The sequence below is a fragment of the Pelophylax lessonae genome, assembly GCF_965119305.1.
Source record: "Pelophylax lessonae genome assembly, chromosome: 8".
Taxonomy (NCBI): Eukaryota; Metazoa; Chordata; class Amphibia; order Anura; family Ranidae; genus Pelophylax; species Pelophylax lessonae.
Window position 1 is genome coordinate 220,722,540 of NC_138775.1, and position 13,410 is coordinate 220,735,949.

Here is a 13,410-nt window from a genome sequence, read left to right on the forward strand (position 1 = left end):
ATCTGTTGACAACTCAAAGTCCGCCTGCCAGTTTTCTATTCCTGGAATGAAAACTGCCGATAGGAGGTGGATATCATCCTATCCTGGGCCAAACGGGCTGACCGACTTTTGGTGCCTCCCTGATGGATGATATAAGCCACAGCAGTGGCATCGTCGGATTGTACCCAGACAGGGTAACCCCAAATTCTGGGCATCCGGTACTTTAAAGCCCAAAAACTGCTCGGATTTCCAAGACATTAATAGGAAGACTTTCCTCTGCCCAAGACCACTTTCACTGGACAGTGGCTTTCTCCAGAACCGCTCCCCAACCGTAGAGACTGGCATCTGTAGACACTATTTTCCAGACTACTGGAAGAAAGGATTTCCCTTTCACCAAATTTCTGGTTAACAACCATCAATTTAAACTCGGACGTACTCTTGGTACCAGAGACATGCACCAGTCTAGGGACTTGACCTTTCTGGTCCATTCTGACAGAATGTTGTTCTGTAAGGCTACATTCACACCTGAGCGTAGCGTTTTTTACCACGATTTTAACCGCGATTTACAGGCGTTTTTACAGGCGTTTTTTGTGTCTGACATGGAATGGAGCATCGGGAACTGCTCTGAATGAGGACACCATCTTCCCTAATAAACTTCATGCAAAGACATACAGGATACCTTTGCCTTCTTATGGATCAAACCAGATCCTTCAGGTCCGTGACCTTAAATGGAAAGAGTACCTTTGCCTGTATTGTGTCCCAGATATTAGAGACGCTGGACCGGCTGTAATGCTGACTTTGCCAAGTCCAGAATCCAACCCAGACGTTCTAAGAACTGTACTGTCTGGAAAACATTAAGACTTCGAACAGCTACGGATTTATTAACAATAGTCTATTAAGGATATCCATTGAGACCTTAGAGCGGCCAATACTGGAGGTTGGATCTTTGCAGGGCCACAAACGGAAAAACCTTTGATGGCCCTGAAAAATAGGCACATTAAAAAAAGGTATGCATCCTAGATGTCTATGGATTCTAGAAATTCCTCTCCCTGCAGGGAGGCCAAGGCTGAACAAATTTACTCCATACGGAAAGTACAAATGTTCAGAAACTGTTTCAGAGCTCTGAGATCCAGAATAGGTCTCACATCTCTTGTTCGGCTTGGGGACTACGAAAAGGTTGGAGTAAAAACCCCTGAATCTTTCGTCCTCAGGAACCTCTGTAATCCCTTTTTGGGACCCTAAATGGTCCAGAGCCAAAAAGAGAGGTCCTCTTTTTAGAGGATATGCAGAAATGTATGACTTTTCAAACCGAGGATGCGGGAAGACCCGAAATTCCAGTTTGCATCTCTGCGAGATAGTGGAAATAACCCGGTTGTCCTGCATTATTTCTACCCAGACCTTCGAGAACCATAGCAGCCTTCCCCCCACCCGATTGAGTGGGGGGCACCCCTTCACAAGGTAGGCTTAGAGGTAGACTTGGTAGATCTCTGGGCCCAGGGTTTCTTCTGCCCTTGCCCTGAAGGCTTGGTTCTATATCCAGATGGCTGAGGCTATCCCAACTGCCTGGGAATAGCAGTACTGGGGGTCTGAGTGCTTGGTATCTTAAAAGAAGGACACTTGCTTTTCCTCTTAACATGTAGCAACAAACTCTTCCCCCCCAAATCTTTTGGATATATTTATTCAGATCATCACCAAATAGGCATTCTCTATGAAAAGGGAAAGCCAACCAGCAACTTTTTACGTGGCAAATTCCACAGACCAGCTTTTTAGCCATAGGATTCTGCGCATATGCACTCTTAAAAGAGCAAACCGTGACCTTTGCTGTATAGAGTCTTTCAGAGAATCCACTGAAAAACACAGTGCAAGGTAGATCTGTCAAATCTTCCACAGACTCTCCTTGAGGAGGAACAGTCCTGGAAACTCGCTTAATACGGTCTTTTAAAGACTAAACTCCTATAGCTGCTACTGCAAGTTGCTGCTACTGCAAGTTGTATCACAGACCCTGCAATAGCAAAGAAGGCTTTTAGCAAAGATTCCAACTTCTTATCAGCTGGATCTTTAAAAACCTGGGCATTATCCACAGGACAAGTTAAAAACTTTTATTAACTGAAAAAATGGCAGCATCCACAGTAGGTATAGTCCATTTTCTCGTGAAATTTTTCTCCATATGATGCAAAGTGAAAACCTTTTTGGGAAGAGCAAAAATCCTATCAGGATGATCCCAATCAGCATACATTACCTGCTCTAAGAGCGGATGTAAGGGAAAAACCTGAGGACTAGGAGGAGGGCGCAATGAGCCTAGCGAGGAAAAAGACTTCAGACATCTCTAAGGGAGGTAATTTGTATCCAAACCAGACCATTTCAGTAAGAGACTGAATTAATCTCTGGGATTGAGAGTACGACTCCTCAGATCCTGACTACCCAGAAGTGGAAACCTCAGCTTGACCTTCTAGAGGGTCATTTACAGCTACTTCTTCCACATCATCTGCCCAATCCTGAACTAAATCAGGGGGTGGCTCAGGTGAGGGGATCCAACACGTTTCCTCCCTCCTTGCGATGCTGCGATCATGCCAGCAATCTTACCCTCAAGGCCGGCTAATGCCGATGCCAAATCATCCTTAGTGAAGTAGGTTGCGGCAGAAGTACCAGATGTAGCTACTATGCCAGACAAACCATAATGACTCAGATTGGCTAGCCACCTCTGGCTTATCAGGGGTGGAAAACACAGAGGAAGCACGACTAGGATCTTTCAGTCCTGACGGCGGCACCACAGTGCCCCCACCCTTCTTTCGGGAGGATATTGCTCTGAGGCAAGGCAAACTTGAGGTACTAGCGGTTTGTGCCAAACTACACAGCTTATCAAACACAGCACGGATTAGCCCAAAGATACAGAACCTGCTCCAAGCGTACGCTAGTGCTTAAATGGCGAATCTTCTCGCGTTTACATAGCGAGTGCGTTAACATAGCGAATACACCTATTGTCTCTTTTAGAGACCAACATGGCACTTGGTAATGGTTATCTTTAAAAGGAGCAGTGCATAAAAATTTTTTTACAAATATTTTTAAAGTTGATTTACCAGTCCTGCCGCAGGATTCTGTCTTGTAACAAGAATCCAATCTATACCCATCATGGTGAGTTTTTGTCACTTGCCGACCTTCAAGGACAGGGTCCCCTTGTTTTGAGGGGCCACTCCTTTGGACCTGTAGAGCACCCTGCTGGAGCACCTTTGGGATTGGTTTTACAAAGGGTCCAGGTCCCAGGGTTCAGTGCCTAAAAAGGACAACGTTACAGGCAAAACCTCGTATCTGCTTTCCCAAGGCTCCGGTACCATCCTTTTAGTCTTTGACTTTTTTGGATGGATCCGATTGCTAAGCCCTTCGATTCCGAGATCTTTGATCCGGGTTTGTAGCATAATCTTCTTTCTTCTTCTTTGAAAATAAAACATAAAAATGTGGAGGAGAACTTCTCTAGAGTGACCATCACCTTTAAGACACTGGTGAAAAAACTGAGGTACTTCCTGTGTAGGAGGGGTTAAATGGGGGGGGATAGGATTTTATGTCCCGTGATGTACGATAAAGAAAGCACACTATGCAGCTTTGACCAAAGTTGAATAATGCCCTTCCTCTAGGTGTAGGCCATTTAAATATCTTATGAATCCTGGATGGATTACTCCTTGGACGTTGCTAAGAGACTCCTAGCTATTACTGCTTGCATCCACCATCACAGGAGTGAGCTCTAAAATACTGGTCTCAGGGATAATGCATCAGGGGAGAGAAAGAGCATTGGGTGGTGAATAAAAGAGCTTGCTCCTTTGATGGTGAAGATAAACAGTAACAGCTAGGCAACTCTTCTCTTGGCAATATCCTAGGAGTTTTCTGGTAAGGCTATATGAGAGATACGTAGATATGAGTTAGGAGATACGAGATACGTACTATAAATGGCCTACACCTATAGCAAGGGCATCATTCAACTTAGTGAAAGTTGCACTGTCTTTAAATGCCAAATGCATTTATTTTCACCATAAACATTACTTACATCTCAGTAGATTTAACTACCTGGTCTCCATAGGCATTGGCAAGTAGTCAGGGCCCCATATTCTCCAGTCTGTTAGATTGGAGAAAAGAGAGATGAGAAGGGAGGAGCTGGGATGTACCTTGCCATTCTAGGCCTAGCAGACATAACTTTATGTGGTTTATTAGGATGCTGCATAAGAAAGGAGTCACTCTGAAACAGAAAATCTGAGATTGCACAAAACTCAACAAAAAGGAAGGATTAAAAAAAAAAAAAAAAAAAAAAATGAAATAAAAAAAAAAGCTGCATACTCAGCAAGTGATTAAATCAGCTGCTAAAGTGAGTGAGGGTTTAATATCACTTTAACTTCAGTAAAGCAATAGTAGGTCTCCTGCCCTGCCAGGCAGGACAGAGCTGTGTAAATTTCAGAACTGGATGGGCAAAAATACAAATCCTCCCTTAGGTAAAACAGCCCTTACATACATATTTCAACTATGTACAGTATTTGGATATTGCCTGGAATTGTGCTTTAACGTGAATCTGTTTTAAAAGGTTTTAAGCTTCCAATATGCATGCAATAGGTGGTCATAGGTGCTTGCATGTATTATCGCACAGGTGGATATCAGAGGCCTGCCTGCTGCATTTAGTTTGGCTAGAAAGTGGAAGAGGTCTCACCAAGGCAATGGGACGTTTGCCCCTGCTCAGTAAAATTCCTGAAGAGCCTGGCTCTTCGTTTTTTTGTTACCAAAGTTGCTGATATGATGCAGCATGCAATTACATGCACTACCAATGCTCTGAGCTGTACTCCGGGTGATCCATACCGCTCACAAGTAATGCTTACAGCAGATACAGCAATAGATGGTAACCCTGCTAGAGAAACAGCTTAGAGGAAATTAATGAAATCCCGATCAGATGAATCGGTGTAAGACTAGAAGAGCAAGGAACGGGGGTAACCAATACTACGTCATAACCTACTTTACCATAAATACAGATTATAGAAGCTGTTCTTTCACATACCTTTGGGCTCCAGTCTGGATCAAGCTTTTTTATAGTGTCTATATACTCAAGCATTGCCTGCTGCTGACTGTAATCACCTAATGATTTCCATGCCTCCCTGCAGGAGAAAAAGATAGAAAAAAAAAAAAAATCACATAACATGTTAAATTACAAAAGCATCAAATTTCCCTCAATAAGATAGTGAGATCTATAGTACCTCACAAAAGTGAGTACACCCCTCACATTTTTGTAAATATTTTATTCTATCTTTTCATGTGACAACACTGAAGAAATTACACTTTGCTACAATGTAAAGTAGTGAGTGTACAGCTTGTATAAATTTGTGTAAATTTGCTGTCCCCTCAAAATAACTCACACAGCCATTAATGTCTAAACTGCTGGCAACAAAAGTGAGTACCCCCTTAAGTCAAAATGTCCAAAATTGGGCCAAATTAGCCATTTTCCCTCCCCGGTGTCATGCGACTCGTTAGTGTTACAAGGTCTCAGGTGTGAATGGGGAGCAGGTGTGTTAAATTTGGTTATTGCTCTCACTCTCTCATACTGGTCACTGGAAGTTCAACATGGCACCTCATGGTAAAGAACTCTGAGGATCTGAAAAAAAAAGAATTGTCGCTCTACATAAAGATGGCCTAGGCTATAAGAAGATTGCCAAAACTCTGAAACTGAGCTGCAGCAGGGTGGCCAAGACCATACAGCGGTTTAACAGGACAGGTTCCACTCAGAACAGACCTCGCCATGGTCCACCAAAGAAGTGGAGTGCACGTGCTCAGCGTCATATTCAGAGGTTGCCTTTGGGAAATAGACGTATGAGTGCTGCCAGGATTGCTGCAGGAGGTTGGAGGGGTGGGGCGAATCAGCCTGTCAGTTCTCAGATCATACGCCGCACACTGCATCAAATTATTCTGCATGGCTGTCGTCCCAGAAGGAAACCTCTTCCAAAGATGATGCACAAGAAAGCCCACAAACAGTTTGCTGAAGACAAGCAGACTAAGGACATGGATTACTGGAACCATGTCCTGTGGTCTGATGAGACCAAGATAAACTTATTTGGTTCAGATGGTGTCAATCGTGTGTGGCGTCAACCAGGTGAGGAGTACAAAGACAAGTGTGTCTTGCCTACAGTTAAGCATGGTGGTGGGAGTGTCATGTTCTGGGGCTACACGAGTACTGCCGACACTGGGGAGCTACAGTTCATTGCATGAACCATGAATGCCAACATGTACTGTGACATACTGAAGCAGAGCATGATCCCCTCCCTTCGGAGACTGGGCTGCAGGGCAGTATTCTAACATGATACCGACCCCAAACACACCTCCAAGAGGACCATTGCCTTGCTAAAGAAGGTGAGGGTAAAGGTGATGGACTGGCCAAGCACGTCTCCAGACCTAAATCCTATTGAGCATCTGTGGGGCATCCTCAAATGGAAGGTGAAGGAGCCCAAGGTCTCTAACATGCACCAGCTCCGTGATGTCGTAATGGAGGAGTGGAAGAGGACTCCAGTGGCAACCTGTGAAGCTCTGGTGAACTCCATGCCCAAGAGGGTTAAGGCAGTACTGGAAAATAATGGTGGCCACACAAAATATTGACACTTTGGGCTCCAATTTGGACATTGTCACCTAGGGGTGTACTCACTTTTGTTGCCAGTGGTTTAGACATTAATGGCTGTGTGTGGAGTTATTTTTAAGGGGACCGCAAATTTACACTGTTATACAAGCTGTATACTCACTATTTACATTGTAGCAAAGTGTCATTTTTTCAGTGTTTTTACATGAAAATATATAATAATAGATTTACAAAATGTGAGGGGTGTACTTTTGTGAGATACTGTATGTATACACACACAAACACATTTATTTTTATAAAGCTAGTTGCCTGACTTTAATGGTGAACTAAAGGCATCAATTGTACACTAACCTGTGACAAGTATGCAGATTAGGAATTCTGGCTTCATTAGCTATGAGGAGTTGTCACAAGTAGCTCCTTATTTTTTATTATTTTACATGTATACAACTGTCAGAGGCAAAATATTACCATACCCAGCACGCAATGAGGAAAGGGGGGGCTGATCAGTAAAGCATTTGCCGCATTTCTACTGGTGTGTATATGTTGTCGTAAGTTTTCCACCAACTTGATGAAAACCCTGCAACATTTTCATTGTTCTAACCAATGCGTCCAACAAAATCAAGTACTTCTTATTTACGACACTTCACTGTATAGTGCTAGTGTTGACAAATTCATCGAGAAATACCGCCATAGCAATGACAAGGAAAGTGGGGGAAAATAGGACCTCTTCCATGTTGGGAGTAAATGGTCGATTGTGACACACGTGTAATTTAAAATAGTTTCACATCTTTGGGAAAATTCTGCAACAAAATTGGTCTTTACATTCTTCTGGAACTGATATTTGATAAGTTTCTATTTCTCCCCCAACTTCTCCAAATAGCTTATCTGCCTTAGAAATTCCACCACTTTGCAGGAGAGCAGTGTTAATTTAGTCGACTAAAATGCAACTAAAACTAAAATGGCATTTTAGTCATAAGACTATAACTAAAACTAATATGCAATAAAATCACTTTAATACAAGCCCTAATTCACCTCTGTAGCTATAGGTACTGTGATCTTAGCGAATCTTAGAGGCAGTTCTAAGCAGCCTGTCAGCCCTCTGATGTAGAGGCAAAGCAGATGCTGCAAAGCTGTTAAGAACGACTAAAACGGAATAAAACTGAACTTCAGAATTTTGTTGTGACATTTGAGGATCTTTGAGAAATAATTCACAGTGCAAGTAGTTACAGAGGTGATTAAGGGCTTGTTGCAAAAGCTCTTAAAAGATGCAATTGTGTTTGTGTGCATTAAAATTTGTGTTTCGTTTTTCAAACGGCAAATACACATTTGATATTGATAGTAACACAAATATTTCAGGACATACCTAAAACTTTATTATTTGAAAGCAGGGACCCTGTAGAACACAGAGGTGCTCAACCTTTAGAATGAGAGTGAGGGCCACTTTATCAATTTGTAAACCGGTCGCAGGCCACAAATGAACTATAAAGTTATACCACCCCCCAAGCTGCAAATTTAAACAAGCCCTTACAGTCCTAAGCTCCCTATAAGGCAGCTTTTACACTGATGTGCTGCAGTTTACCTGCACCCCAGTTCCTGTTCTCATGCATAGTTGAGTCGCTTAGCCTTGCTTCCATATTCTATGCATGAAAGGAATTTGGGTGCAGAAAAATGGCAGCAGGTGCTCTGGACTGAGGAGTCAACATTTGAAATATTTGGCTGTAGCAGGAGGCAGTTTGTTCACTGAAGGGTGAGAGAGCGGTACAATAATGGGTGTCTGCAGGCAGCAGTGAAGCATGGTGGAGGTTCCTTGCAAGTCTGGTGCTGCATTTCTGCAAATGGAACTGGAGATTGGTCAGGATCAAGTGTCCTTAATGCTGAGAAATACAGGCAGATACTTAACCATCATGCCATACCCTCAGGGAGGCGTGTGATTATCCCCAAATTTTATTCTGCAGCAGGACAACTACCCCAAGCATACAGCCAATGTCATTAAGAACCATCTTCAGCGTAAAGAAGAACAAGGAGTCCTGAAAGTGATGGTTTGGTCCCCACAGAGCCCTGATCTCAACATCACTGAGACAGAATTTGAGGCAGCCTACATCCACAGAAGAAGATCTGTGGTTAGCTCTGCAAGATGTTTGGAACAACCTAGCTGCTGAGTTCCTTCAAAGACTGTGTGCACGTGTACCCAGAAGAATTGATGTGGTTTTAAAGGCAAAGGGATGTGACACCAAATATTAAACAGTACATTACAGCTCCTTTGTTAAATTGATAAAAAATAAGCTATTAACACTTCTATTAATAGCACATTATGCCTTTACTTTTTTTACTAGTTTCAACCCCCCTCACGATCTTAGGCTCCGTTCACATGTAGGCGTTCTTGCAAGTCTCGGGACGCGCTCCCCATCATTTCCAATGGCACCCCAATTGCGGCACGATTTTTCCGTGATTGTGGCCCAACGGATCACTGTAAAATGGCACAAACAGAATCGCGGGACGTCTTGTCGCTCAAAATAAGTTCCAGAACTTCTTTTGAGCGACAGGCGTCCAGCAATTGTGCGATTTTACAGAGATTTGTAGGGTTAGAATCGCGGCAAAAATATTGGGGTACCATTGGAGAGGACGGGAATCGCAGGCACTTCCCGCAATTTGAGGTGATTTGGGTTTACAAGCAGAATCAATTCAGAACACCTAGATCTGAACAGAGCCTTAATCAAGCATTTCCATGAGTTACGTAACAGTGCAGAGCCATTCTCTGCTAAGAGCTGTCAAAGGGAAAAAAAAAAAAAACAGACGACAAAGTTCATCACAACATTGCTCAGCATTGAGAGATAAAAAGAAACATTGCATCATTTCGTTCTTTTAGATCAAAGGGATGCACTTCGGTCTGTAAATGAGGTCAGGTTAACCACTTAAAGACTAAGCCTTTTTCTGACACTTGTTGCTTACAAGTTAAAAATCAGTATTTTTTGGTAGAAAATTATTTAGAACCCTCCCCCCCCTCAAACATTATATATATATATATATTTTTAGCAGAGACCCTAGAGAATAAAATGGCAGTTGTTGCAATATTTTATGTCACACGGTATTTGCGCAGTGCTCTTTCAGATGCAATTTTTTGGGAAAAACAAACTTCAATTAATAAAACAAAAAAAAAAAAAAAATTTAAAAAACACAACTATACAGTAAAGTTAGACCAATTTTTTTTTTTTGTATAATGTGAAAGATGATGTTACACCAGGAATCATAAACTGTATTTTAAGCAAAAAATCGTGATTCTCATTTTATTCAGAATCGTGCAGCTCGAATATATATATATATATATTATATATATATATATATATATATATATATATATATATATATATATATATATATTATACACATACATACACACACACACACACACACACTGATCAGGTTACTATGCCTAGTCCAATCTCACTGGTACCTGATTAATACTGCATGTTTATTAGCTTATTAGCCCAAATTAGAACACAGGTTTAAGTGAGTCCAATCGAAACGCCAGCATGCATTGTTTTTACTGTTTTTATGGCAGGGAATATAACTCCATCGACAATAGAAAATAAAGTTAAACCCGGACACATTTTTTATTTTCCTCTAACGCCCGCTAGCTAGCTTGCTCCTGGGAATTGTCCAGCCCCACTTCTGACAGCTATCTCCATTACAGCAGAAAAATTAACAATACAGACTAAATGGAGCATATGATATAAAAAGTTCTATTAAATTAATTTTAGTGCTGGAAAATAATTAAAGGAAAGTATAATGTAAGGTGAATGAGTAATTACCCTTTCAAGTGGGCCTGTCACAATAAATTAATTTACATTATGAAATAGAATAGATTATGAAAATGATATTACTTTAGTATTTGAATCTCAAAAGACTGTTCAGCAGCCAGTGTGTGGTAATATCTTTGTGTGTGAAGCCAGGGACCTTGCTGCAACTCCATCTATTGACTGTGTAATGCATCAATGCGTGCGAGTCTGTCACTCTTAAAATCAGTATTTTGGAAAATCAGGTAGATGAAGACACTGCTGAGAATACACATGAAGTGTGGTAACAAACAAAGCACATATATACTCGAAGGCCTAGTTTTACACTTGCTGTTGGGGTGTGGGGTAAAAAGATGGTTGAGATGCATTTTTACAGCCCTCTAACTGCTTGCCGCCCACCCACAATACATTTACTGGAGGTAGGTGGCACGGGCAGGCTGGATTACGTACATATACCTCATCCAACCTGTTCAGGGTTTGAGTCATGTATGCGTGTGCCCCTGCTAACCCGTGCTGTCACTGCCTACAGCAGGATTTCGTCAGCAAGTCCCAGGCAATGATTCATGGCTGAGACCTGCTGTAGCCAATCACAGTACAGAGTCCTGTGTTTACAAACACACAGGGCTCTGTACACAAATTAGCAATCTGGATGTTTCTTCTTCCTGTAAGACCCCGTTCACACTGGGGCGACCTGTCAGGCGACCTGGTCGCCTGACAGGTCGCCTGCCATAAAGAAGCTGTGGACCCGTTCTAATAAGAGCAACACAAGTCGCTCCGACTTAGAAAAAGGGTCCGGAGCGACCTGCATTGACTTCAATGTTATGAAGTCTGTGCCAGCCGCTCCGAGGTCGCGGTTCGAGCTGCGCACCGCGACCTGTGAGGTCGCCCCGGCAAGTAGCGTCGCCCCAGTGTGAACGGGGTCTTAAGCAGGGAGAAAAATGAGCGAGATCTGTAAGTAAAAGCAGCACATATTACACTTGTTAGATTAGATACACATTTGACCCTTTGATGTTAACCCCTATTATATATATATATATATATATATATATACATACATATACATACATACACACACACACACACATATACATGCATGCACACACAATCATTTGTAGACGCTATATCTTTCACACAAACCAATTATACACTTATTAGAATTTTTTTTTTTTTTTTAACCAAAGGCATGTATACAGAATACATTTTGGCCTAATCTATCCTAATAGATATTTTGTATTATTTTATAACAGAAAGTAGAAAACATTGTTTTTTTTTCCCCCCCAAATTAAAAATCAGTCCATTTTCGTTCACATAATAAAAAATAAAAACCCAGTGGTGATCAAATGCCACCAAAAGAAAGCTTTATTTGTGTGAAAAAAAAAATAAAAAAAGATATACATTTAGTTTGCATACAGTGTTGCATAACTGAGCAATTGCCACTTAAAGTAGCCCAGTGCTAAATATTAAAAAATGCTCTGGTCACGGAGAGGGTAAAACCTTCTGGAGGTCAAGTGGTTAATCTGAACAGGGGTATACTGTACATATGGGCGCAATGCTTTGCATCACAGCAAAAATTATCCCCACTGTCACATTCAGCACCACCAAACACAAACTAATAAGGCTGGTTTACACCACAAAATTGCACTCGAGATCCGTTTCAGATGAGTTTCTGCATGCAGGTTTAAGGCATTGCAGCGCGTTTCTGGATGCATTCCAGGGCGGTCTTCTGTTTTTTTACTGTACTGGGGTCTGGGGCGTTTTTGATGCATTTTACCATGTTCCAGTACAGTCCAGTGCAGGAGAAATGCAGTATGTTCTACTTTTTTTTCTGGACCTGGAACTCCCTACACCGGTGTGAACTATGCCATTGGAAACCATATACCGTAACCTACTTTACATGCGTTTTTTTTTCTGTATAAAAACACACACACACTGGACTGCACACTGTGTGAACTGGCACATAAAGCGGAGTTCCAGTCTCCTAGCCAAAATTATCCTAATCACATCATTGAGATCGTTGTAATTCATCATAACTGCAATGGCTAGAGCTGGCCATGTGCACATTAGAATATTATATTAGGGATTCTCTTTTTTCCATTGATTCCGGTAGGGCCCATGGAAGATGTGGGCAGCTGAAGTCAGCCTGGCTTCATTTCCTTGATTTTGTGCAGCTGGCTACCCAGCATGCACCTAGGGATTTCGTGCCTGCGCAGTAACGACACGCTTTGTTCCAGTCAGGAAATCTCACGACTTCTGGGATCAATGACATAGATTTCCCAGGAGTCAAAAGGCCAGGCTGATGATGTAGTCGCCTAGGCAGCTGCATCCGGAAGTCGTGGGGAAGATAAATGAGAAAAAAAAAAAAAATACTTACTTCCGAAGTTTCACCATATAAGCAGCAAAACATTACACCACTATGGGTGTCCATTACAATGTGGCCATGTTAAAAAAATAGTGGAACTTCGCTTTTACGTGAATGGGGCCATGCTGCATAAGTGAGCCAAAAGCTAGGCTTGCAGTCGCAACATGGTACTTCCATTGCAAGAGCCCATTCCACAGGCATCCAGGAGGAGGCAGTATTACCTCGTGAATGCCCGTCAGCTACCCACTTGCTGCTCTGAAAAGCAATTCTCCGCGGATCACTTCGCACAGACAATGCAAGTGGAAAAAAGCCCTGACCTAGCTACCAATGTCTGCAAAAGTGACTTGTGGCTTACATTTCTTTTACATTAAATAACTTCCGATTAATTTGATCAGTCTGTATAATTTTTTTTTAAATGCGTTAATGATATGACACATTTTGTAAGTTTGTATTTTTTATTTATATGTATGGTTTGCATTTATACTGTATATTTAGAAATCATGTTTCCATTCCTTAAAATCGGTTGTAAACCGCGGCTGGTTAAAAAAAAAAAAAACCTGCAAGGCAATGTCATAATGTGCTAGTATGCATAGCATACTAGCATATTATGAAATACTTCCCTTAGAACGAAGCCCTCCAGCAGAGCACTGTAACCGCTGAGGGGGCTGACATCTTCCGTCGGTCTT

At 41.9% G+C, this 13,410-nt stretch overlaps 1 protein-coding gene across 1 annotated transcript in view; it reads right to left on the bottom strand.

Moving 5' to 3' along the window:
- The window catches only part of ACBD6 (acyl-CoA binding domain containing 6), a 151,959-nt gene that overhangs the window by 124,441 nt on the left and 14,108 nt on the right, over positions 1–13,410 (bottom strand). Inside the window, exon 3 of the mRNA XM_082264923.1 lies at positions 5,009–5,105. Coding sequence (XP_082121049.1) covers positions 5,009–5,105 — 97 coding nt within the window. The remainder of the gene's footprint in view (positions 1–5,008; positions 5,106–13,410) is intronic.